Source organism: Anser cygnoides, chromosome Z, assembly GCF_040182565.1.
Source record: "Anser cygnoides isolate HZ-2024a breed goose chromosome Z, Taihu_goose_T2T_genome, whole genome shotgun sequence".
In the NCBI taxonomy this organism is placed as follows: Eukaryota; Metazoa; Chordata; class Aves; order Anseriformes; family Anatidae; genus Anser; species Anser cygnoides.
The window spans coordinates 77,833,239-77,855,604 of NC_089912.1; the positions used below are offsets into that span (position 1 = coordinate 77,833,239).

Sequence of the window (22,366 nt, forward strand, 5' to 3'; positions counted from 1 at the left end):
TCTCTAAGCCACATCCTTCTATATTTATGTCAACACTTACAGGTTTGATTCTGCCACATTTTCATTAAAGGTTGCGTAGAAGATGAGGTTTCAAAGTTTCAGAGGAAGTTTTGCTTTTTCAGAAACACAAATAGAAACCCCACTTTTTCAAGTCAAAGCATCCATCCACATACCTATTTACTTCTCATTTACACTAATAGGAATTCCACTCAGGCAACCAAGAGGAAAAAGCTCCTGGAAAGCTTCAGGATGGGGGAGGGAAGATGCAGATTGCCTTTTTTTTTTTTTTCCTGTCTTTGCTCAGGACTACAGAACAGTGCAGAGATGAATTAGGCCCTAAGGAAACACAGGGAAAGTTTACTCTCCTGTTAACCTCTAAGCATTCTTGCAACCTGCCATAAGGAGAGCCATAAGCTGGTTCATCCTCCATAGAGAAACAGATGTTGGGGATTGCAGCTGGTAAGAGCCAGTCTTACTTCCTTAGCTTGCCCACCTCAGCGAGCTGACACCACGGTGAGCAGAGTACCTGGGAGGACTGACTGGGAGTTAGCTGCTCCCTGAAGGGAGGAGAAGAAAGGTATCTTTTAGAATCTGTACCTCTTTAAAGGGGGAAATGTAGAACAGCTGCCAGAAAACCAAATCCCTACTGCTAATATTCCCAATAGTGTATTTTTCTGAGGAAAGAAAACGGGTATGTTTTTTTTTCTCTCATGTTCCTCATAAACTGGAGTTGAACGATCTCAGGTCCATGTGGTAGATTTTCTTCATTGCACTTTCTGCCACAAACTTCACGGAGATCTGGAACCACAGATTTGAGGAGACAGGGAGGAAGAAGCTTTGACCTTGGTCTCCTCATCTCTTAATGAACGGTACACCTGAATAAGGTTGGCAGTGCAGTCTTTGCTTTTAAGGCACCGTGGTATTTTTCCTTGTGTGGGAAGCATGGAAACATTTTCCTTGATGTAGTATTTTAACAGTAAATAGTGCTGTGGCATGTCTGCGCAAATGATGAAGTGAAGCACAGACTTCGTATTTTTAAATGTCCACAGTAAAAAAAATACAGTGAACAGGTTGTTATTGTAACTTGGTCAAGACTGGTACAATATGGTCAGGGTTCCTTATTTTTGAAGCCAAACTGCTGACGACTTTTCCTTACATTTAATGAAAAGCCAACATCCTCGTTCCTGTGGAAAGCCGTAACTTCGCGCCAACGAACCAGCTGGGGTTTGGCGACGCGGCACTTTCAGCACCGAATTTTTCACGGGTGGCTCTCACCAGGCAGGGAAACGTCTTCAGGCAGCTTTGGGGCCGCGGGGCACGGCCGGAGAGCCCCCGCCGACCAGCAGCCGCCCCTCCGTCCCCTCACGGCCTCCGCCCCCTTCCCTCTCCCCGCGGCGCGGCCGGGTGCGCTCGGGCGCCGCCATGCGAGGGCAGCAGCGGGGCGCTGCGCGCTGCTGGCCGACAAGATGGCGGCTCCCATGGAGCTGAGCTGCTGGGGAGGCGACTGGGGGCTGCCGTCCCTGCACCCGGAGTCTCTGACCGTCATGGTAACGGCGGGGGGCCGCCGCCCGCCACCACGGGAGGGCGGCGGGGAGGGAGGCACGGCGCCGCGGGGCTTGCTGGCTGCCGGGGAGGAGGAGGAGGAGGAGGAGGAGGAGGAGGTGGTGGTGTAGGCGGTGGTGTAGGCGCCCAGGGGCGCGCCCGCCCGTGTCGCCCTGAGGCCGGGCGCGGCCTGTGCGGGGCGAGGGGCCCGGCGGAGCGGGGGGGCGGCATGCCCCGGCCGCAGCTGGCCGAAACAAAACTCGTGCCCTTGATGCTAGCGCAAATCTCAGCTAGAAGTTCCGAGAAAAATCCTTAAAAACCTCCCGGTCCAAAAACACAGCGGGCGCAGGTAGTGCCGGTGAACGTTGCTTGTTCAACCCAAGTGGTCATAATGCTCATGCTTTATCGTGACCTGCTCTTTTAAAATGCTATCGTACACTTTTCTTGCACATGCTGACTACATTTTTTTCTTCTTTTCTGCAATCTGTTGCAGGCTTATGCTAAATTTTCTGGTGCTCCGCTGACAGTGAATACTATAAATAACTCTTGGAGAACTCCAAAAGGTACCTTGTTTGCATTTTTATTAGTTTAATCCTCGTCACTCTATAAATGTGGGTTCTAATTTCAAAGTTTCCTTTTCTTAGTTTCCTTTGGTTTTGTGTTCATGAGCAGTCCCTTCCTATGCTATTCCTGTATCCATTTTACATTGATAAACAGCTTTTCGAGTGTTATGGTTTTTCAGGGGTGAAATATGGAAGACATAAATAAAATGCCTTAAAGGGCACTTTATTAAAATGTGTATGGGTGAAGCAGAGGAGAATCAGTAAAGCAGGAATGTCAGGCATTTTAAATAGAGGGTATAGTGAAAGCAGTTTGCATGTTTATGTGATAGTAACTAGACATGCATATGGAAGCAGTGTTCTTTAATTATACATAATTTAACAGGCTTGTACAGTTGGAAGTAGAATATCAGCCCCAAAGAGTGTAACTTACATCAGCTGGGGTGTTTAATACTGTGCAGAGTTACAGAGGTTGAATCATAAAAGGTGAGTAACAACCTAGCTGCCAGACAGGTTGAAGATAAGGTTGAAGGTGTCAGAGGATATGAAGTATGTTGCATGCCTCTACTCAATCCTTATCTGTTTGCTCAGCATTTAGGTTATTGTCCTGGTATATTCCAGAGAGGTAAAAATCACTGCAAGGCTAAAGTGGTCTGTCACTTTAACTTACTATGTCCTCAATTTAGGCACTACTATGTCCACGTAGAATTTGGCTCTTTGCCTCTTGGTGTTTGATTTATTACGTTTTGTTAGCAGAAATTCAAAGAACAAGCTGGGTATACCTCTCAAAAGTTCTGTTGCTTTTTTCATAGTTGAGATATTTAAAATCCATACCAAGAAACAAAACAAAACAAGCCACAAATTAACAACAAGAAAAAACCAACACACAAATAATATGTGTCTTTTATAAATGAAATTTTGATAGTATTTTGCATCAAGGTCATGTTAGGCTCATCATTGTCGTAGGTACTTTGTGAATGCGCTATGAGGTGGTTCCTGCTACAGAGATTTTATAGTCTTTGATTCTGCAGTCTAATGAGTAAAGGCAGAATAATATGCTTCTGGGAGAAGGGATTTACTTAGTTCTGGTCATTTATGCAGTGTTAGCTTGGGCAGTGGTTGTAGCAAGGCTAGAGAAAACAGGTGGTTAAAAGCGGTTTGGAGACAAAGAGCAGGAGAAAAATAGGACTAGGCCTATCCTTCCTTCTAGGGATAAATGAGTTGAGAGGGCATTTGGACTGGTTGGAATATTTATCTTAAGATGGATATCTGAAATCCATACCAGTAGCCTGGTTCTCAAAGTGTCAAATAGCTAGTAGTTGACATTGGCTTCAGTCTGGGCCCTTTTTATGTATTGTTATTAACAAAGGCCACAATATGCTAAGCATGTTTGTGATCTTGGTGGAACTCAGTTGTATATAACCTAGTTTATACATACATATTTGGGAGATCAGAGTGTGCTATGGAGGAAAGGAAAACAGATGAAGTGACTTGTCACTTCCCAGTTATGTTATAATTATTACATATAAATTCAGTTGACTGCATCATTTTTGCCTTCTAGGAGATGTACCAGTCCTGATATCAGAAGACACTGTTATTTCCCAGCCAGCAAAAATACTAAACTTCTTAAGGAAGCAGGTAGGTTGCTCTCAAAAGAATCTACATGTACTCCATATAGACTGATGCAGACTTCTAAAACCCTGAAACCCAATTCTGACCCAGTGCTTTCCTGTTTTGCATACGCACATGAGAATTGTGAAATGGTGGATTACAGATTGCTATTTGAAATTTTGATTATTAGTTATGCGAAAGATTTAAAAATAGGCATGAGAAAACTCTTTGTTGAAAAGGACAACAAGCTGGCCTCAACTGAGCAGTTTCTCTCTGAGATTCATCATGCTGTTAATTATAATACATTAACATTGTTACAGCTTTGCAGACCTAGGAGATCACACTTAGGGAAGTATGGTTTTAACTGTTCAAATGGGTAAACATCTCCGAGTGCACAGTTTGGTTTTTTTTTGAGGGATAATACATAAGTGTTGTTTTTAATTTACGTAGTTTTCCTGTATTTGTTGTGTAAAAATGTCTGCAAGCACTTTTTGATGCACATAATGTTATTGTGTAGTCAACTTTTGCCTGCCTTTTGCAGATCTCCTAATGTTTTATTCACAAAGAATAAAGCTATACAACATCATTTTTTCACAAAGTATAAAAATGTCTTATAAAGCGTGGTATCATCATTTTATTTCCAAGATGGTCTTCCAGCCCACTATTCTGCCTTTACATTAGAAATTCAGTTCCTGCCTAGTCAAGAAGATTATCTGATGAATGGCATGTTAGTGAAAGTTTAAAGCTTTTTGGGGAGAAAAATAGAATCTGAAAACTGAGCATTTGAGATGGGTTTTCAGACAGTCTTTTTAAAATTCAGAAGTTTCATAGCCATTTGAATACCAAAGATTCCTTCATGTTGGGGAAAAAAAATACCCTCTTTAACTCAAAGTATAACAGTAATGGGAATGCTTTTCAGATATGTAAAAATACGGTGGATCAGCACTGACCTTTTGTTGTTTCTAAATTAATGAAGTTCCCGAAAAACCTACCAACCCTTTTAATATACATTAAAAGGATTCTCTGTCGGAATCAAGAGCTCAGGTAGCTGTAACTGCTTTAATTTAGCTGTGCAGTTGGCGTCTTCAATAATTAGCATCCAATTTTTGACTTTATGGAATGGTAATTAAAAGATAGGAATGCTTTTGGTTTTTTATGTTTAACAAGTTAAGGGCCAGGTGCTTCCTCAAACTTATGGATGGGGATTTGCCACCTGTTTTTTACAGCCCCAAGTACTGAAAAATTGCCTCTGTGTTACTGGGCAGATGCTTGGAAAGCAATGGAAGTAGGCACAAGAGTTATTTTGGCAATGGGAGGACCCAAAAATCAAAGAATGGGACAGTTAAAATGGAAGTTGTACAGGTACATAGCTGTGTTTGACATAGCAGGCCTGCAGAATTAAAGGGAAAAAAATGTCTACCTGCATACTTTTTGTCCAGAAAAATATTGTGGTATTTACTAACTTGCTAACTGTTAAGTTTGAAGAAGTTTTGTGTTGTGTTGATTATCTTTCTGGAAAGTTCTGTGTAACACTATTTGTACTGTTGTTTTTTTTTGTTTGTTTTGTTTTTTGTTTTAATTCACAGAAATACAATGCTGATTATGAATTGTCTGCAAAACAAGGAGCTGACACACTGGCTTATATTGCACTACTTGAAGAGAAACTGCTTCCTGCTCTGGTAAATACTGGGAAATATTTTATAATGGCGAGAATGTTTAAAAGTGAATATTACAACAGGCGTCCACTTGAGAGAAGTCTGTCAGCCATAGTCCTGGCTTGAATGTATTTGCATTATTAGTGCAATTTTGAAAAGACTGCCTAGCAACTTTGGAAAAGGAAAAAAGTGTGTGGGAGGTGTGAAGTAATAATAATGAATTTATGAAAGACATTTTAAAATGGCACCTCTGATGTGTTTTTTTCTTAGATATTTTTTGGGAAACAGTATCCTGAAAGAAGCCTATCCTGGCCATTTTTTGTTTCACTTGATCCTTTTTCAAAAGTTTTGAGTAAGATGTGGTATGTCTGATGTGGAGTGCACAACTGTGAAGGCTTTTTGAACTGTTCAGTGGGAACTTTTAAGGAATTTAAATACCCACCGGTAGTTCATTTTTCAGTTCAGTAAATAACACATGGCCACACGCCCTCACCAATTTAGTGTAAGTACATTGGAGCTATAAAAATCCTCAAACTACGGGTCTGTTGAATGACTTGGACTTGAATTTGTATAGGCAAAAATATTCTGACCAGGTAATATCATAGGCTAGCTTCTTCAGCTATCCTGCAAGGCTTTCAAATTCATCATATTATATTATTTTTTATTTTAAGATTTATATAAGAGAAGTCTAGTGTCCTTGCTCAAATTCCAGTGATATTCTTTCTTGTGTTGATGTAGCTGCACACATTTTGGGTTGAGGCAGAAAATTACTGCAGTGTAACAAAGCCATGGTTTGCCTCGAGGATTCCCTTCCCACTGAGTTTGTATCTGCCTGGAAAGATGTCCAGGGAAGCTCTTAACAGGATCTTGCTGACCAAGGGGGGACCTCCACTGTACAGTCTCACTGAAGTGGAAGCACAGGTATGTGTTGTGTGGTATAGAATGCGTAACTTGGTGCTGTAAAAAGACTAGAACTGAAATAGTCTAGCACACTGCCAAATGGTGTGTGATGCTGTATATACTAGCCTGTACTACAGCTAGGGCTCTTAGATGGTTTTGTGTCTCATCAGATATACAGGGATGCCAAAGAATGCCTAAATCTCCTGTCTAAGAGGTTGGGAACATCTCAGTTTTTCTTTGGAAATACGTGAGTATGCTTTCTTTTTTTTTTTTCTGTTTTGTTTTTAATGGCTAATAAAACAGGTACCACATGATCCTTTGTACACTTACACTTTTTTTTTAACCTAAAAATGTTAAAAGGTGTTACACAGTAGTTTCGTGTTTGACACTCTACTCTTTCAGATAAGTGTGAATGAGTAAACAGGGCACAAATGAGATCTTTGGACTCAGTTAATCCAGTGGGTCCCTTATCTGCATCTTTCCACAGAGCAGCAGATGCTGCCTACAGCTGCTCATGTGGGGTGCTTGATGAGTTAGTGTAGGACTAGAGAATTCTTTTCTAGACACTAAATGTCACCTCCTGTGCCTCTATGTAGAAAAAATACTTGAAGCCTGACATGTTACCACTACTGCCTCCTTGGGAAGAGGATGTAGGTCTCGGAAAGCTGTTCTTTATATGTGCATGAAACAGGAAGCAGATATTGTCAATAGCATAGCACCAAGAGACCGTGAGGGGGGCGATCTGTTCCCTAAGCCACTGAAGTTGGACCACTCCATGGGAGAGGATCCTGTTCCAGTGGCATCCATCTTATTTGCTTGGCTTTTTTTGATGCCAGAAATGCATTTAAGAGTGGTTTGTTTTTCAGTGTGCATGATGCATGACTGGATTTTAATGCAGAAGCTACTGTTTCAGCTTGCCAGCACCTCTCTAGTTCAAAGGTGCTGAAATCAGTAGATAGTTTGTACAAAGCATTTATCAGATATGAAATGATGGAATGCCAGAAAAGTTGACCAAATTCTATCCTGAGTTGTTTGATATATGCAGAAAATAGTTATGTACTAGAGTATAGTTATGTACTAGAGTTCTTAAAGTCTCACATTGGTTTTGTGTTGTTGTTGTTGTTTTGTTTTGTCACTCTTTTCAGGCCTACTACCCTGGATGCCTTTGTATTTGGTTTTCTTGCACCAGTTTATAAAGTGTGCTTCCCCAGAGTACAATTGCAAGAACATTTGAAACAGCTTCCCAACCTGTGTCGGTTCTGTGATGATATTTTAACTTGCTACTTTAGGTTAACTGTCTCCGGTAAGATGTTTCTTTTCCACTTTTTGTCATGTATGGTCTGTTTGAATTAGAAATAGTGGTTTCCGCATGTAACTAAAGCAGAATTAGATTTTATATAATTTGTGCTGAAGCTTCTGTGGGGAAATGAGGTAGAATAACTTCCATAGTTGTGCAGAAAAGATTGAAAATTAAAGGCAAGGTTTAATAATCAGTTTTAGAGCCTGTCAAGCCTTGGTAAAATGTACTTGTATCTATGCTATGGCTAATGCTTAGTGCTTCTGTTTCTCTGACATAGAACAGCCTTTTCCACTTAAATTCTTCTTAGAAAGGATAAAAATACTGAATGAACTTTCTCTCCGATGTTTTTTTCATTTTAAGGCTGTTAAAGCTTTTGTAAATGCCTTTTCACTCTTCATCTTTCTACCTTCACCCTCCAGGCCATTCTCCATCTGGACAGGATACCGCAGATGCTAATCTGCAGAAACTCACACAGCTTGTAAATAAGGAATCCAACTTGATTGAAAAGGTTACTTTTACTTCCGTCTCTAATCTTCCTGCTTCTTTGCGGGTGCTTGTTTACAGATCCACTTGCAACTGTACAATGGACATTTTAGTTTAATTTCCTTTTCTAATGAGTTACTTTGTATAGAGATGTAGAAAGAAAATAACATAATTTGAAAGGAATAATTAATGAAGACTTGTACGTAAAAAGTATGTTTATTACGATCAACATTGTCTTGCAAATCTGCATAAAAACGGTAGAAGCGTGTCTATCTGAGACTGCACATACCATGCAAGGGGGAAAGCAAATGTATTATCAACAGTCAGAAATGGTCTTGCAAGACCTCAGCAAGAAAACTTCTGAGCAAAACTCAGAAACTGGTCTTGTTAACACCTACACCCTTCACTGCTTACTCCCAGCTGAATGCTGTAGTCACTAATACACAGTCCTTCCTTCTGCTTGTTCTGTGTCTGGCTGTTATTTCTCTTTACTTTGTTTCGAAGTCTGTTACTCAGCACCTGTCAACAGCTGTGCAACTTATGTTAAAAATACTTCTGTCTCCATCAGTAAACTAATGACGTATAAAGCTCTTACTAGGATAGAAGGCATTTCTTTCTGAAAAAGATCGGAGTATCAAATAGGTCATTAATTATGTATGGCTTCTGTAGCATTAGGTATTGATTATATCTCTACGTGGTATTGAAGTGTGGCTGTGGAAGTTTTAAAGAATGAGTAAAGTAGACATTTATCAGGTGTGATTTAGATAAAGCTGATTGTACCGTGAGGAAGTGTGATGGACTAGACAATCTTTGAAGATCTCGCCTATGCTATCTTCTGTGATTTTGTTTATTCTGTAGTAGCTACATGCCATTTTTCTTTTGATACATCAGTACACATAGGGCATTAGAGTGATATCCTGTAAAAATGTAAAATCTTCATGTTCAGAGACAAAATTTAACCTGTCTTTGAAAAGGTCTTATCACAGTCTCTTTATTAAATACTTTTTGAAATCTTTAGCTATTCTAAATTCGTTCAACACCTACAGACCATTTCTAATTTGAAAAAAAGATTTGTTCCTTTAAGGTGCTGATCATGCAAAAGTATCCATTGATGTTAGCAATTTGACTTCTGATCTGCTTTCTAGCAGGGTTTGGCTGTTGTAAAAAAATTGAAACTTTGACCTCTCAGAAGAAGGTAACAATGTTGCTTTCTTCGTTAATCTTGATGAAATGGTTCAAACAGAAGCGTTCCCATTTGCCCTGGGTTTAATGTGCAATATGCTAATAGCATGAAATGGCTCTAACAAAAGCAGGTATTTGGGATTGGAAAGGAACCATGACATCTGTTTTGGCTAGGGCTGAAATAACAAGGCGAAAAACCAACAAACCAAACCAACCAACCAAACAAAAAACCCCAACAAACCAGTGTACTTCTTAACGGAAGTCCTGACAAATAGACTAATCGCATAATTTATATTCTACTGTTTGCCAGATCCGGCTCTCATTATTTCTCTGCAGATGGATGACAACCTTCGTAAGAGTCCACAGCACCCCCCTCGAAAGCTAACAACACTGAAGCTTGCTGCAGGTGGAGAAGAAAGCAGTCCGTTGAATCGTTTGTCACCTTGACAGCTCTTGTTGCCCATGCGCATGTGTTCGCCTTCAACTCTTCTGAACTTCACAGTAATTTTTTCACATGAATGTGGTTTTGCATGGGAGGAATCTGCTCATGGGTACACGTAGGGAAGAAATACAGCTTTGCAATGTACTGTCTACCTGTTATTTTAAGAAAATTAGTAGTTCAGGCTGACCACACACTAAGCTAAGGTTAAAGTAAAGTCTTAAACACGGGGCTTATTCCTGCACATGTTAAGGTTATTTTGTACAGCAGATTTTTGCCTTTAGCCTAGCAGAAATGCTGACCAAAAGTTAAAATTCTCTTTTTATGGAATTCCAGTATGTTTATGGATTGTTCACTTCTGTTTTAGTTTATGGCTTTTGATATTACTGTAATCATGTTACTGTGTGTGAGTGGATGTACTTTTGTATCTTCCTAAAAATTACAAGGTCCAGTTGTAAAATTGGTGAAAAGACTGCAAGAGAAGGAGGTGTTGCCTTTCTCAGCAGATGAGAAATGAAAAGAAATGAGAGGAAGTTAAATATTTTTTTCTTCTACTTCCATGAACACTCTTGTTTCTTGTGTTTTAAGGATGCATGTATTTTTGAAAGCTTGTCAAGTTGTGCTTAGAGGGGAAATGTTGAGAAGTGTGTTTGCCATGGGGAGTACAGTGAGGCACAGTACTGATGTTTCACAGATACCTGGTATTAGTCCTGTGTGAAACAGGCTTAACCTGCGTGCAGGATAATACCACAGGCTACAAAACCTTAAGTCAAAATTGCAGTGGGCTGGTAGTGAGATGGAAAGGTTTGATTTGGGTGAGAGACTTGACTAGGAAATATACTGTGGCTCTGTACTGAGCTAATTAGGAGTTTGTAAAAAAGTTGATGTAGGCTTTTTAATTTGTCACAGATGCCTCTAATTAATTTTGTCTTACTTTTTATAAGCACTACAGTTCACTGAAAAGCTAAATTATAAGACATCTAAATTTTTATTTTTTGGCAGTCTAGTTCAAAGTTATTTTTTGGCTACGAATTGTAATACACTGCAGCATGTATTTCTTCTGTTTATTTGAGGGACTTATGTCTCATTACACTTCCTCGTAGTAGAAGCCTTGCCTGTTCTAGGGACCTAAGCAATTCCGTCACAAGAGATCTGCTGTAATTCTTGTTGGTAATGTACTGGTAGGTGCTCCATGAGTGGTGCAAACAGAATCAGTCAAGGGGATTGACCAAAAATGGCAGCACTTTGAGTACAGAATTCTGATGATTGTATGTATAGGATGACTTCTGTTTTTTTTTTTTTTCTTTCTAGCAAAATCAAGGTAGTCTTTCAGTTTCCCTTCATTACTAGTCACATTTGAGATACAAAGGTAAATTATTTACTGTTTATACAAACAAGACTGTAGATTGTGTACATACTATACTTTCAGACTCTATTTAAGGAATGTAATAATCTTATCTTTAGCATTTCCTAATTACACCTAAAATGTTGGGTGTCTAATAAGCACTTTAAGGTTCAAACTTTTGCTCTTACTAGAATACTTGTTTGTGATTTTGAAATGAATCTACTTCAGGCTCATGATAATTGAATAAACTGACTATCTAGTAAGTGTAAAAGTAAGTCAAATGTTTAAAATTTTTACTGCCTGTATCTTGACAAGGTTTAAATGCGATCAAGTCACATTGCTTTTCAGAATCTTTTATTTATGAACACGGCTATGGATAACATTCCTTAGTTTGTTGCTTTTGTGAATATGTACACTCGGTCTTTGAAATCTCTTTGTAAAAAGGTTATTGTTCCAAGATTAAAATTTTAGACTTTTATTGGAGTTTTGGTAGTGACTTTTATGCAGATTGTCAGGTGTGATTTTTTTAAATATTTTTTTCCTTGTGTAAAGTGTTACCTTGTCCATAAAAACCTAAACCAAAACAATAAGAACAAAGTGCTGACTGTTAAAACAAGAAATTGGAGCATAGAATCATTAAGGTTGGAAAAGACCTCCAAGATCATCCAGTCCAACTATCACCCTACTGCCACTGTCACCCACTAAACCATGTCCCTAAGCACCATGTCCAACCTTTCCTTGAAAACCCCCAGTGACAGTGATGCCACCACTTCCTTGGGCAAACATTTTAGGGTATCCATAATGTCTGATTTAAATTTTAGTTACAACTCTTCAATACCACCCCTTTCTTTTCCAACACAATTGCTTTTGTGGCAGTATGGAGAAGCACAGGTTTTCTAATCTTACAAACATGACCCTTTGCTGGTGTGACAGCATGATCTGCTTGACAGCTTCAGTCACTGGATGGGATAGGACAGCGGGGCTAAAGCAAAGCATTGCCTGCAGTGGTATACACAACCCCAGACAACCCGTGTGATTGCAGAGCTGTGTGCTTCCTTCCTTTTTTACTTTTCATCTGATCTCAATTCAAAATCAAACTCCTTTATGCGGAAAGTATCATTTCTGGCCTGACAACTCAAATTTGCCCAGTAGTTTACTGCTGTATTTGTGTGCATGAATTTTTGAACCTGGGCAGTTACAAGTCCAGAGTGGGATCAGTTTTGAGTAAAGGTAGCTATCTGCATCAGAAGTAAGCCAAAGCTCTTTCTCTGGCTAGTGGAGAAAGGTGGAGTTTAGGTGTGATTCATCTTCTTACAGTAGCTACTTAAAATAGCTAAGTTAATTCAGTCCTGAAAGTGTGCATCTCTGCTGCATGTAAAGGAAGCCTTAGCTTCCAACTTCAGAGGCAGATTGCTACAAAACTGGGTGGAAACTGGCTGCAGTGATTGATTGGCTTTTCTTCTACTGCTTGAGACTGCAGATGGTCTGCAAGCATAAGCAGTCAGCCCTTCTGGCCATGCTGCAGCAGTGGGGTCATGAAACCTCATAGTGATCTGCTTCGTGTGCAGAACAGCTGGTTGTATGTGTACTGCGGCTCTGCACTCTCAGAATAATGTGGGTTTTTTTGTGTGCATGTACCACAACATGTAAATGCAGGAAATACCTCCGTGTTTCTGCTATATTGCTGCTGTCACAGCAGCTGGTAGGCTTCCTCTACCCTCCTTGAAGGTGCAGGCTGGCAACAGGTTATTACCTCTAGAGCAACTCATCCAGCCTGCTGCACTTTCTCTCGTGGAGGAGGCTGCCAATTTTAAGTGGGATGAACCGCTCCGGCAGGTTGCAAATTTAACACCCCCTACTCGCAGGCAATTTTGTACTGAAAGCTTGTGTGTAGATGTTGTCAGGGCTATTCTGTGAGCTGGTTGCAGGAATATGCATATGCCTGAAGAAGAAAGATGAAAAATGCTATGAATGAATTGCTACAAATAAGGTCTTTTTATTGTTTCCAAGATAGCTCTAAAAATCTTTTTTTTTTCCCTCTCAGAATACCGTTGGGGTACATTAGTCTACTTCATACACTTAAATACTGGTAAAGTCACATCACTCTTGCTAGTATAACTTAGCACTGCATTAAGAAAAACACCCAATTGTATTTGATTCCTGGCTAAAACTGTTTCTGGACTTGCTTGAGTAGGTTTCCTCTCTTGCTTGGGATTATTCTTGGCATTGCAGTAGGAATCATTCATAGTGTCTTTTTTTTTTTTTATAGAGAAATGCAAACCAACTTTTTACACCAGTGTGACAAATTATGGTAGATGAAATCTGTCTGGTCTGTGCTGTTGGCAGCATGTTGTCCAGTCCCTCACGTAACGACCACGTTGATTAACAAGACACTGCATTAAAAAAAAGTGCTGGTTTTAGCCTGCAGTTTCAGAAATCACTTTAGTCTGTTGTTAGTGGTTATCCTGATTCAGCAAAATATCTCCTAACCCCTCTTGGTGCTAACCAGTGCCTCCGAGGTAATGAATTTCAATGCACTTGCACTTGCACTGATACCATTGCAGGATCAGGCTGTTCAGCACCACAAGTGATTTTGAAGAGTCCTCCAGAGGGCTGGGCTGGTCAAATACCAGAGCACACAGCCCAGAGCTTTCCACTTAGCATCAGGGCACTGTTCTCATCCAGCCCCAACTGTGCCAGTGGAAACGCTGCCCTCTTCCGCTCTGCTGGTCCAGGTGTTTTGGCTGTCATGGATGCACCAGTCCATGTTTTTGGGAGCTGCCGGTAGTGTGCCTGCTGAGTAGCAGCTTTAAGCAGCTTCATCTCACTGAGCATTTCTCCCCCGAAGCAGGTGAGGGAGCACCTCTGTATGGCTTTGCCTGCAGAGAGTGAAAGTGCTAATCCTTGTTGGGGATGGCGAGAAGTGGCCGAGCGTAAGATGACATTGTGACCATAAAGGTCAGCCTCAATAGCCACTAGTGGGCAAAGTGGTCAGGGAAGTCCCAGGTTTTTCTGCATGTTTTGAAGAATACACAAAGAAATTACTTGTAATGTGGTAGGTTGGTCTGGCCCAGTGCAAGACTGAATGAGCTAGGTTTACTGTGCATTTCTTTAAAAGCTAAGCTGAGAGCATGCATTAATGATGGAACAACTTTAACTCCACAGCAAATAAGATCTAGCAGTAAATATGCTTATGGCACAAGGCTGTTCTGCAGCACTGTTAAGCTCGCTTTTCCTCATTCCCTCTCACTAAAACCACATGCTTTTTTTGCATCATGAATGTCAATGTTCAAAATTTTTACAATGCCAAAGTGCTGTGTATGGGTCTGTTGGTAATGTAATCAGTTATCAAAATACAGAATGTTCTGTTCCTTCACTTAAAGCAAGAGTGCAGAGAAATTGCATACGTTGGGTATGGGCTCATTAAGTGCCTACAGCCCCTTTGTAGGCATCCGGTGTTCAGCTCAGCTTTGCCAAGCCATTTTGATAAAGGTGGCTAGGCAGCCTGCCAGTCCACACAAACACCTCATGGGCTTTGTTTCCAGGAGCATAAAGGTGAGGGAAGGAGCGCGCGCAAAAGTCTGCATAGCTACGACTCACAAAAAGCAACCTTCAAGTGAAGGAAATAGAAGTCCAGCTTCCCTTGTATTCTTGCCATGATGGGTGATCATTTGTCAGTTACTGCCAGCTGATTTAGCTGTTGGAACAGTGAAAGTTGTGCAAGTAATAATAATAGTCACGCTGGGAACTGCCCTTTGCTATGTGAGGAACAGGCTGTTTTCTGCACTGTGCTGCCAACAGCATCCCCCTGCCTGCCCTCTTACCTTTGATGCATCACTCTGTGTTGACTTCCACATAGCTGCTGTTGCCTACCCGTGTTCTTACAGGGTTCTTGGCACTTGCAAATTCTTGCAATAAGTAATTATTTCAAAGAAATGTGGCTGATTTTCCTATGCCCTTTAGTTGTTTTTATTTTAAATCCCAAGTAAGGCTTCTTCTCCAAACTTTTTCCATTCGTGCAGTCAGTCATTTCTGCTTATATTTACCTTTAAATACCATAGCAATAAAGAGTCTGATACTAGAGGGTAAGTCTTCATGTTTTCATGTGGGATCCAGCTGTGGGGTGTCTTAGCGTCACCAAAAAAAAAAAAAAGAAAAAAAAAGAGAGGGAGAGAGAGAGTTTTTCTTCTCGCTATTAAAAAACAAAATCAGTATTTGGTAAAACTGGGCTGCACATGTTCAGGTCAGCATTTCCCGGCAAGTTTTGCATTTACTTGTGGTCACAGTGAGAGGCATCCTCAGAAACTCCTCCAGCAGCATATTCCACCACTCAGCAGCAGCCTTGGGGAGGTGAAGGACTACAGCACCTCCAAGGCCAGCAACTTTTGTTCTGCTGAAACTGTTGCTGGAAAAAGCAAATGTTTGGACCTTCTATATTCTTCAGAAAAAAATGCAGTATTTCAGGCAGGAAAGATTGCTCGTACCCAGATACCAACTTGGAGAAGAGGAAGGGAATTGTTGGATAAGGGACAGGTTCAAATTTGGAATAGCTGGAATAGCTGATGCTCTGTGATTAGGTGGGAGAGGGATTTCAACTCTCTGCCCTGAACTAAGGAAAGTGAGAACTCGCCCAGGCTGCTCCACAGCTCTAGGCAAGCATACTAAGCCAGTGGATTAGTAGTTTTTTGGCAGTGGGCAGTGATAACTTATTTTTCTCAGAAATTCTTGAAAGGTCCTGTTACTTCAGTGCAGGATATAAAAACTCAGAAATACCCCAGACATTCATAGGGTAAAAAACAAAACAAAACAGTTTCCTATCTATTCTATCTGCTTTCCTGGTGGCTCACAAGGATTATTCTATTCATCTGGTCTGCTTATTTTAGCTGAGCCAGGTATCTGTCTTCACAGAAGAAAGACTGTGTTAAAGTGGTGTGGCACCCCATGGAGAGAACATAACAACAGAATGACATGATCAAAGGGACTGAAGCAGTCAGGATAATCACTTTTCTGCCTGAAGAATATCTTGTAGGCAGCATGGTGCCTGCTAAATACCACTTCCAGTGATGGGTAGGCCTCGAGTGCAGTCTCCAAGGGTTCTGTGGTGTTTGCAGCTCTGTACAATAGATGTCAAATGCCACCAAAGACCCCAGGGAGAACGAGGGTAACCGGGTTTACAGTCCCCCGGTGAAAGACAGTGGGAAGAGTAGGTCATGATCACTATTCCTCCTGATGCTACCTGCTCAGCTTTCTCTCTGATCAGCCTTAGATCATGCTTAAGTAAACTCAAGCCAGTTTGATGTAAAAGCTCCCTGACTTAGAGTGACATGTCCTGATGCTGGCATTGAGCCCCTTTTTGCTCTCCTGAGGTCTCACCAGGCTGAGAAAGACAGCGCAGAGTTGCAAGCTGTCCACATGATTGGTTGCTGGCTTGGGTTTGGGAAGGCGTAATGCATGTAAAGCAGATGTTCCCATGACTGCTTTTACAGCTTTTGCCCTGGAATTTAATGGCCAGCTGGCAGTAGGACAGAAGGAAATACAGATGTCCTTCCTTCTTCTCTGCGCATCAGGAATTCACCCATAGCCATGACAAGCACCACCTCTGAATCAAGCCTGATGCAGAGCTTACATGAGAGAAGCTGGAATATCAGTGACAGAAAAGTGAGAGTGCAAGTCATTTTTACTGACCCATATAGTTCATAAAGGAAACTATTCAAGAAGAATCCATGGCAATTTTAGGAACTTTTGTTTAATGGTCAGTGCAGACGTTGTAAAGAATATTTGCCTGGCATGTTTTCCCTTTTACCAAGATGGTGACAGTCCTCAGCTCTGGTTCTTGTCAGTGCTTTGTGTGGCTGGGTTTCTGAGTGGGCCAGATTCCTGGAAGGAGGCTGCTGAAGGCCAGGTGACTCATTTGATTGCAGGAGAGGTGGGTGTTCCTGAGAAATGAGAGGGGCTAGTTTCCAGTGCTGTGTTAAAGCACACACTGAGTTTCTGAAGCAATTTGTAGCCTGGAAAACCTTTGCAGAATATGAGTTTGGTGTTTTATCTGGCAGAGTAGGGGAAGATTTCCTTACCTCCTTCACAGTAAGGGCATGCATTTGTAGCAAAATCCTGCCCACGTCTGCGTACGACAGTGTTTTCCACACTCAAATTTCTAACTCACAGTTCTGGCACCCCAAATTCTTGCATGCCTGTTGGATTCTCATACCTGGCAAAGACAGACATAAATGAAAAATCAATATTGAGAGGTGCTTTGTTCACCATTTGAGTAAGAAAATTGTCCACTGACATAAAGGGGATTGTCTTATTTCCTGTATCACAAAATGTACACTTGGAGAAAGAAACAATACATGCCAGAATGACATCTGCTCTCTGAACTGTCAAGCTATATAAAAGGTTTTTGACAGCCTTAGAGCCTACATTGTTTCACTGCATCTGCTGCTCTGTTAAAGCATTATTGAAATTGTGTATTGCCACAAGGGGAAGGGTACAAAATAAAAGCAGACCACATTTCTTCCAAAGACCATTGGAATGAAATAAAAGAGGCTACACTCCTAGAAGTTACCTACAGGATACAAACCACCTGATTTTCATTGATCAGTTAGCAGCTAGTCCTTAACAATATCAATATCCTTTGCATTCTGTTTCAGTCAGTTCACTATGGTCTGTGATTTTAATAACTTGCTTGTATTTTCGGCTTTAGTAACACTTACTTCAGTTGTAGGTTTACCAGATGTCTCCCTTGGGCTTGGTTTGAGATAATTCCCACAAAAATTTAGGTAATTCAGCGTATGAAGGTGGTATACCCTTTAAAGAATTGATGTACATTCATTTTAAAGATTTGCCTGCTTGCTTTTTCCAATCACATCTGACAGCATATATTAACTTGTCCCCAGTTTCTCCCCTCCCATGTTTTTACAAAACTAATTTTTTCCTCATGCATTTTGAAGAAGCCTCCCGTGCTGTCACAGGTCACAGCATCAGACTTCAAACAAACGGGATAGCTTGACATGACATAAGCAGTTGCACTGCTTTTGCTCCTCTGCTCTGCACCCTTTTTCAGGACCTTCCCAGTTTGTCAGTAGATGAATTCTGCAAGAAGTTATTGGTGACTTGGGGTACATCATGGGAAAGTAGCCGCTCTGTCGGGGGGGGAACTGCCTTTTGGAAGAGAATCAGGAGTGTTCCTAGGCTCTCCTTTGTCACACAAATGAGGCTACAGTGAGCTAAATACTATTTTTGCAAAGAAATGGATGCACTACATTTGTTTAACTCTCAGAATAAAACGACATGAGTTCTGACATTAGGCAAAAGCCTTGAGGAAAGCTTTTTTTTGAAAGGGACAATATTATTGCTTGCAGCTGCAGCTTATAGTATCACCCTTACAAAACAATATGCATTTAGGACTTCCTACATTATTTCTCATTGTGTTTCAACACTTCCTCACTAATTCTCTTGTACACTGAAAGAAGACAAAGAATAGTCATATGTCTGTAAGGCTTAATTTTGTCTATCTGAGCCACAGAAGATATCAGCTGGGTACTGTGACAAGGTTTTCCAAAGGTTGACTTCTCTATCTCCCAGCCTGATATGCACCTCTGGAGACTGACTGCCACAATGCCCTTGGAGGGCCTAGCTGCTGATGGGATCACTTTACCCCTCTCTGAACTGTACCCAGCAATGATGAAAGCCAAGAAGTTGTTTTAAAGCACACAGTATTGCTCCACAGAAGTTACCAAGCAAGAGCTGAAGAAGGCTACTGTATTGGGAGCACGGTCACAATGGAAGCATTCAATCAGCAAGCAGCATGTCTGTAAATACAAGAAAAGGTTCCTGGACAAGGACCTTTTCATCACTTAGAGTCAGACTAGACTGTAATGCCACTGCCTACCTTTTCCGAGATGTTCCAGGAACCTTGTATTAGCTGTATCCTTTTTCAAATACCTCAGCACAAGACAAAGTTACTTGGAGTATTAGAAAGGAGAGCCGAAATTTTGGTTGATTCCTCAAAAGAGCTATCAGGTATATATTCTAAAGCATTTGTTCACTGTTTGTTGAACTAATACGGTAATTCTATTCCCCAGGACGTATAATGGTAAGAATTAGCTAGGGCTTTTGACAAAATGATTCAGAGAACCAAATGGACTGTGTCTTCATAGAAGCATTTATCTTGTTACTTCATAATGAGTTAATACTTGTGCTTTGAATTTCTTCAAAAAACATTAGTTTTGCTGGAGCATAAGTGCATTTTATTCTCCTTCCTTTCCAAACCTCTTTCTTCATTCAAAACTGAACATAGTTGTGACTTCTAATATTCTGCCTTCCTGAGGAGTCAAGCATATGAGGCAGAGCTGTGAGGTTTCTTTTCTTTTCTTTTTTTTTTTTTTTTTCTAGAAGATATTTAAAAGTATTTAAGGCTTTGGAAAGAAGAGCAGAACTTCGGTTGCTGTGGAAGTGCCAAACCTGATGATGCCTTGTCATAACAACAACTCTGAGTTCTCAGCAAGCCTTGAGTACAGCGGCTGCAGATTTTCCCAGGAAACAAAATGCTGGCTGTCATAATACAAGCAATTATTGCACTTCACTTCTGTTCAGATTCCAGAAGTCAAGTTCTCAGTCATATTAAAATTCAATGTATATTAAACATCCAGATCCATTGTATGTAAATGAGGCCAGCTGATCAGGCCCTAGGTTTTGTGTCCTAAAGGTACACCAGAGTGTCACATTGTTTCAGCTCTGTCTCAGAAAAAAAATAAATTCTTTCCTCTTGAATCACTAACTCTATAAATAACCAGTATACTGCCCATAGGACACTTTATAGGCACTAACACACATGGCTTAGTTTAAAAAATGCAATGTAAAGGTTGTGTGACAAAGCCTGTTTACAACTTAGAGCCCATTATACCACATCTCTCCAAATTTCCAATTTATAACTCCATTTGTATCATGGGTTCTCTTAGTTAGTGGCATTTATTTAATATGAAAGCTTTTCCTGCAGGTCAATTTTCCTACACAGTAATGAAATAGAGCCTATACCTTAAATGTTCTAGAGTAGTAGTGATTTCTGAGCAGATCTGTTTGGGCTATTAAATGAGTCATTATACTGGTTTTAACAGATTGAGAATGAAGTTCTTTCACGTTTTCAGATATTGAGAGAAAGTGATGGAAATATTTCCTCTGCAAGGGAGAGCATGCTACTCATTAGATCTTTCATTTAGACAAACAAGAAAACTAACAGGCTGCATGTTCTACTGGCTGACGGTTTCTATTGATGTACAGCTCTTGCTGAGCTTGAAAAATATACCAGGAAGTCAAACACATCTAGAAATCAACTAACAAAGAAAGACCTTCTTGTTGCCTTTCACCCCCGGTATAATTAAAGCTGTGGTCCTAAGCTTCCTTATCAGCATAAAGCTTTGTGCTTCATAAGTCTCAAACAGTATCTCTCTCAGTCTTGCTCAAGGAAAGTTTCAATACATAAAGGTTAACTGATGCAAGAACACTAAAGTACTTTTTCAGTTGCCCCAAAGAACTACTATGCAAATAAAATTTTCCCATTGCTTCTCCTTGCACTAATAGATCAGAATTAACAAAAAGTACTCCAAACTAGAGTACCTCTCACCAGCAACTGTTGTGAGAGCCTTTCCCATCTGCAGAGTGAAATGAAACTAAAGATTTATTTCGATGGTCAGAAGTATCAGTAAATAACCTAACTTGAAAATTGAAGTCTGTATTCTAGACATGGGACTTTTTCATCGAAGTCAGCTCTTTAGCTTTAATCTTAAATACTGCATAGAATAAAGTAATATGTTCATAAAGCTGTATTTCCTTAGGCTCTTTCCCCATATTCACCACTAACTTAATGCAGCTGGCAGGGACTTGCAGGGGCTAATTACGCTTAACCTCTATAAACATTTGCAGCATGCAGGGTGCCTACTCCTGTTTGAACTGGTTGTAAAACTTGGATAGTAAACCATCTGTTCCTAGTGTTTTCACAGGGTGCAAATGGAATCCAGAAAAAAAAAAAAAAAAAAGAAAAAAAATGTTTTGCTAACTCTAAACCAGAAACCACAACGGTAATCAGACTTCTGCTTATTTTAATGGCTTTGAAGTCTTTACATTTGAATCAGTTAAACACATGATGCCAGTAACATTCATGCAAAAAGCATTAAGGCTGAGAAGTGAAACAGGTTCATTAAAGTTGATCCTTCTGTTCATGAGTAACAATCTGAGATTGCTGTTCCACGTGCCATCATTATTTTGTTCCTCCAGGAAAAGACGTTATGGAAGTTTCTTTGAGAATAGGATGTTCTGGAGAGATCATCAATTAAAGCTGGAACAGGAGCACCCTGCATGCCCTGGCCACTCTCTTTCCTTCTCTCCTTCCTCCCTGACTTGAGGCCATGGGTTGAAGCCTTGTAGGCCAGGGGATCAGACTCCTCGAGCATGCATCATCATCATCATAGTTTTGGTTAAAAGTGGCTGCTGAATGTCTCATGTCTGTCTCTTCACTCAAAGAAGGCCTTTTGCTGACAGCAGATGAGGTCAGACAGGGTTGTGTCTAGCCAAATCTCAAAAAAACTCAAAGGAAGTGGCTCCACGTCTTTTCTGGTGATGTGACCTGATTCCACACTGTCCTCTGAAAGAGGAGGCTTTCCTAGAGTGCCTTTTGAAACCCTACAGGAAGACCATTTTGGGTTTTAATCTCTTTGTGATGAGTTTCCTGTGGAAGGCTGAAATTCACTGCTTTATTTTCTTTCCACTCCACTTCCCAACCTGTCCTACACCTCGATGGACCACATGTAAGCAAAAACCCCAGCCAAAGAAGCACCTCAAGCATTACAGGACAAGTGTGCATGTGCAAGCAAATGCAATTTATTTCTTCAACAGACCATCACAGTAGGCTTTTCCCAGTACTTATTTTCAGGGCTTGATAGGAAGAGCAGTATGCTGCATAGAAGAGAGTTCACCCTCAAACTGAGGGTTATATTTCAGTTGGTAGCACCAGATTTGGAAGCTCTACACAAGAAGGACAAAAATCCTGGTTCAAGCAGCACACCATCAGAGCACTGATATGGCTTTACAATTCTGGGAGGACCTTAGAAATATACATATGGTACATTATTCAGCACAACAGCTTATTTGAGGGTGTAACATATGCCAAGCAAGATGACATCAGATTTCAAGAATCTGTATTACACATTGCTGAGCTGATAACCATGACAGTTCTGAAAAGTGGGAGGAAAAGGATAAATAGTTTCGAGCAGAGGGTGGTGAATGAATTTCAACAACTGGAGTATAAGAGAAGAAAAAAGTTTATTTGGTGAAATGAGGGAATGTGAGTAGCTG

The 22,366-nt window shown here is 40.6% G+C and overlaps 1 protein-coding gene across 4 annotated transcripts; it reads left to right on the forward strand.

Moving 5' to 3' along the window:
* Positions 1–1,272: 1,272 nt before the first annotated feature.
* MTX3 (metaxin 3) lies at positions 1,273–11,500 on the forward strand. 4 transcript variants are annotated; one of them, XM_048079492.2, is made up of 9 exons: positions 1,273–1,547; positions 2,036–2,105; positions 3,664–3,740; positions 5,300–5,392; positions 6,107–6,289; positions 6,439–6,515; positions 7,414–7,571; positions 7,988–8,076; positions 9,570–11,500. In XM_048079492.2, the coding sequence occupies exons 1-9, from the start codon at positions 1,467–1,469 to the stop codon at positions 9,678–9,680; spliced, it is 939 nt and encodes a 312-aa protein (XP_047935449.1). In that variant the 5' UTR covers positions 1,273–1,466; the 3' UTR covers positions 9,681–11,500. The 4 variants fall into 4 exon arrangements, with proteins under 4 accessions (XP_047935449.1, XP_047935450.1, XP_047935451.1 ...); XM_048079493.2 differs by having other exon boundaries at positions 1,346–1,547; positions 9,544–11,500; XM_048079494.2 differs by lacking the exon at positions 7,988–8,076 and having other exon boundaries at positions 1,348–1,547; positions 9,544–11,500.
* The last annotated feature ends 10,866 nt before the right edge of the window (positions 11,501–22,366 follow it).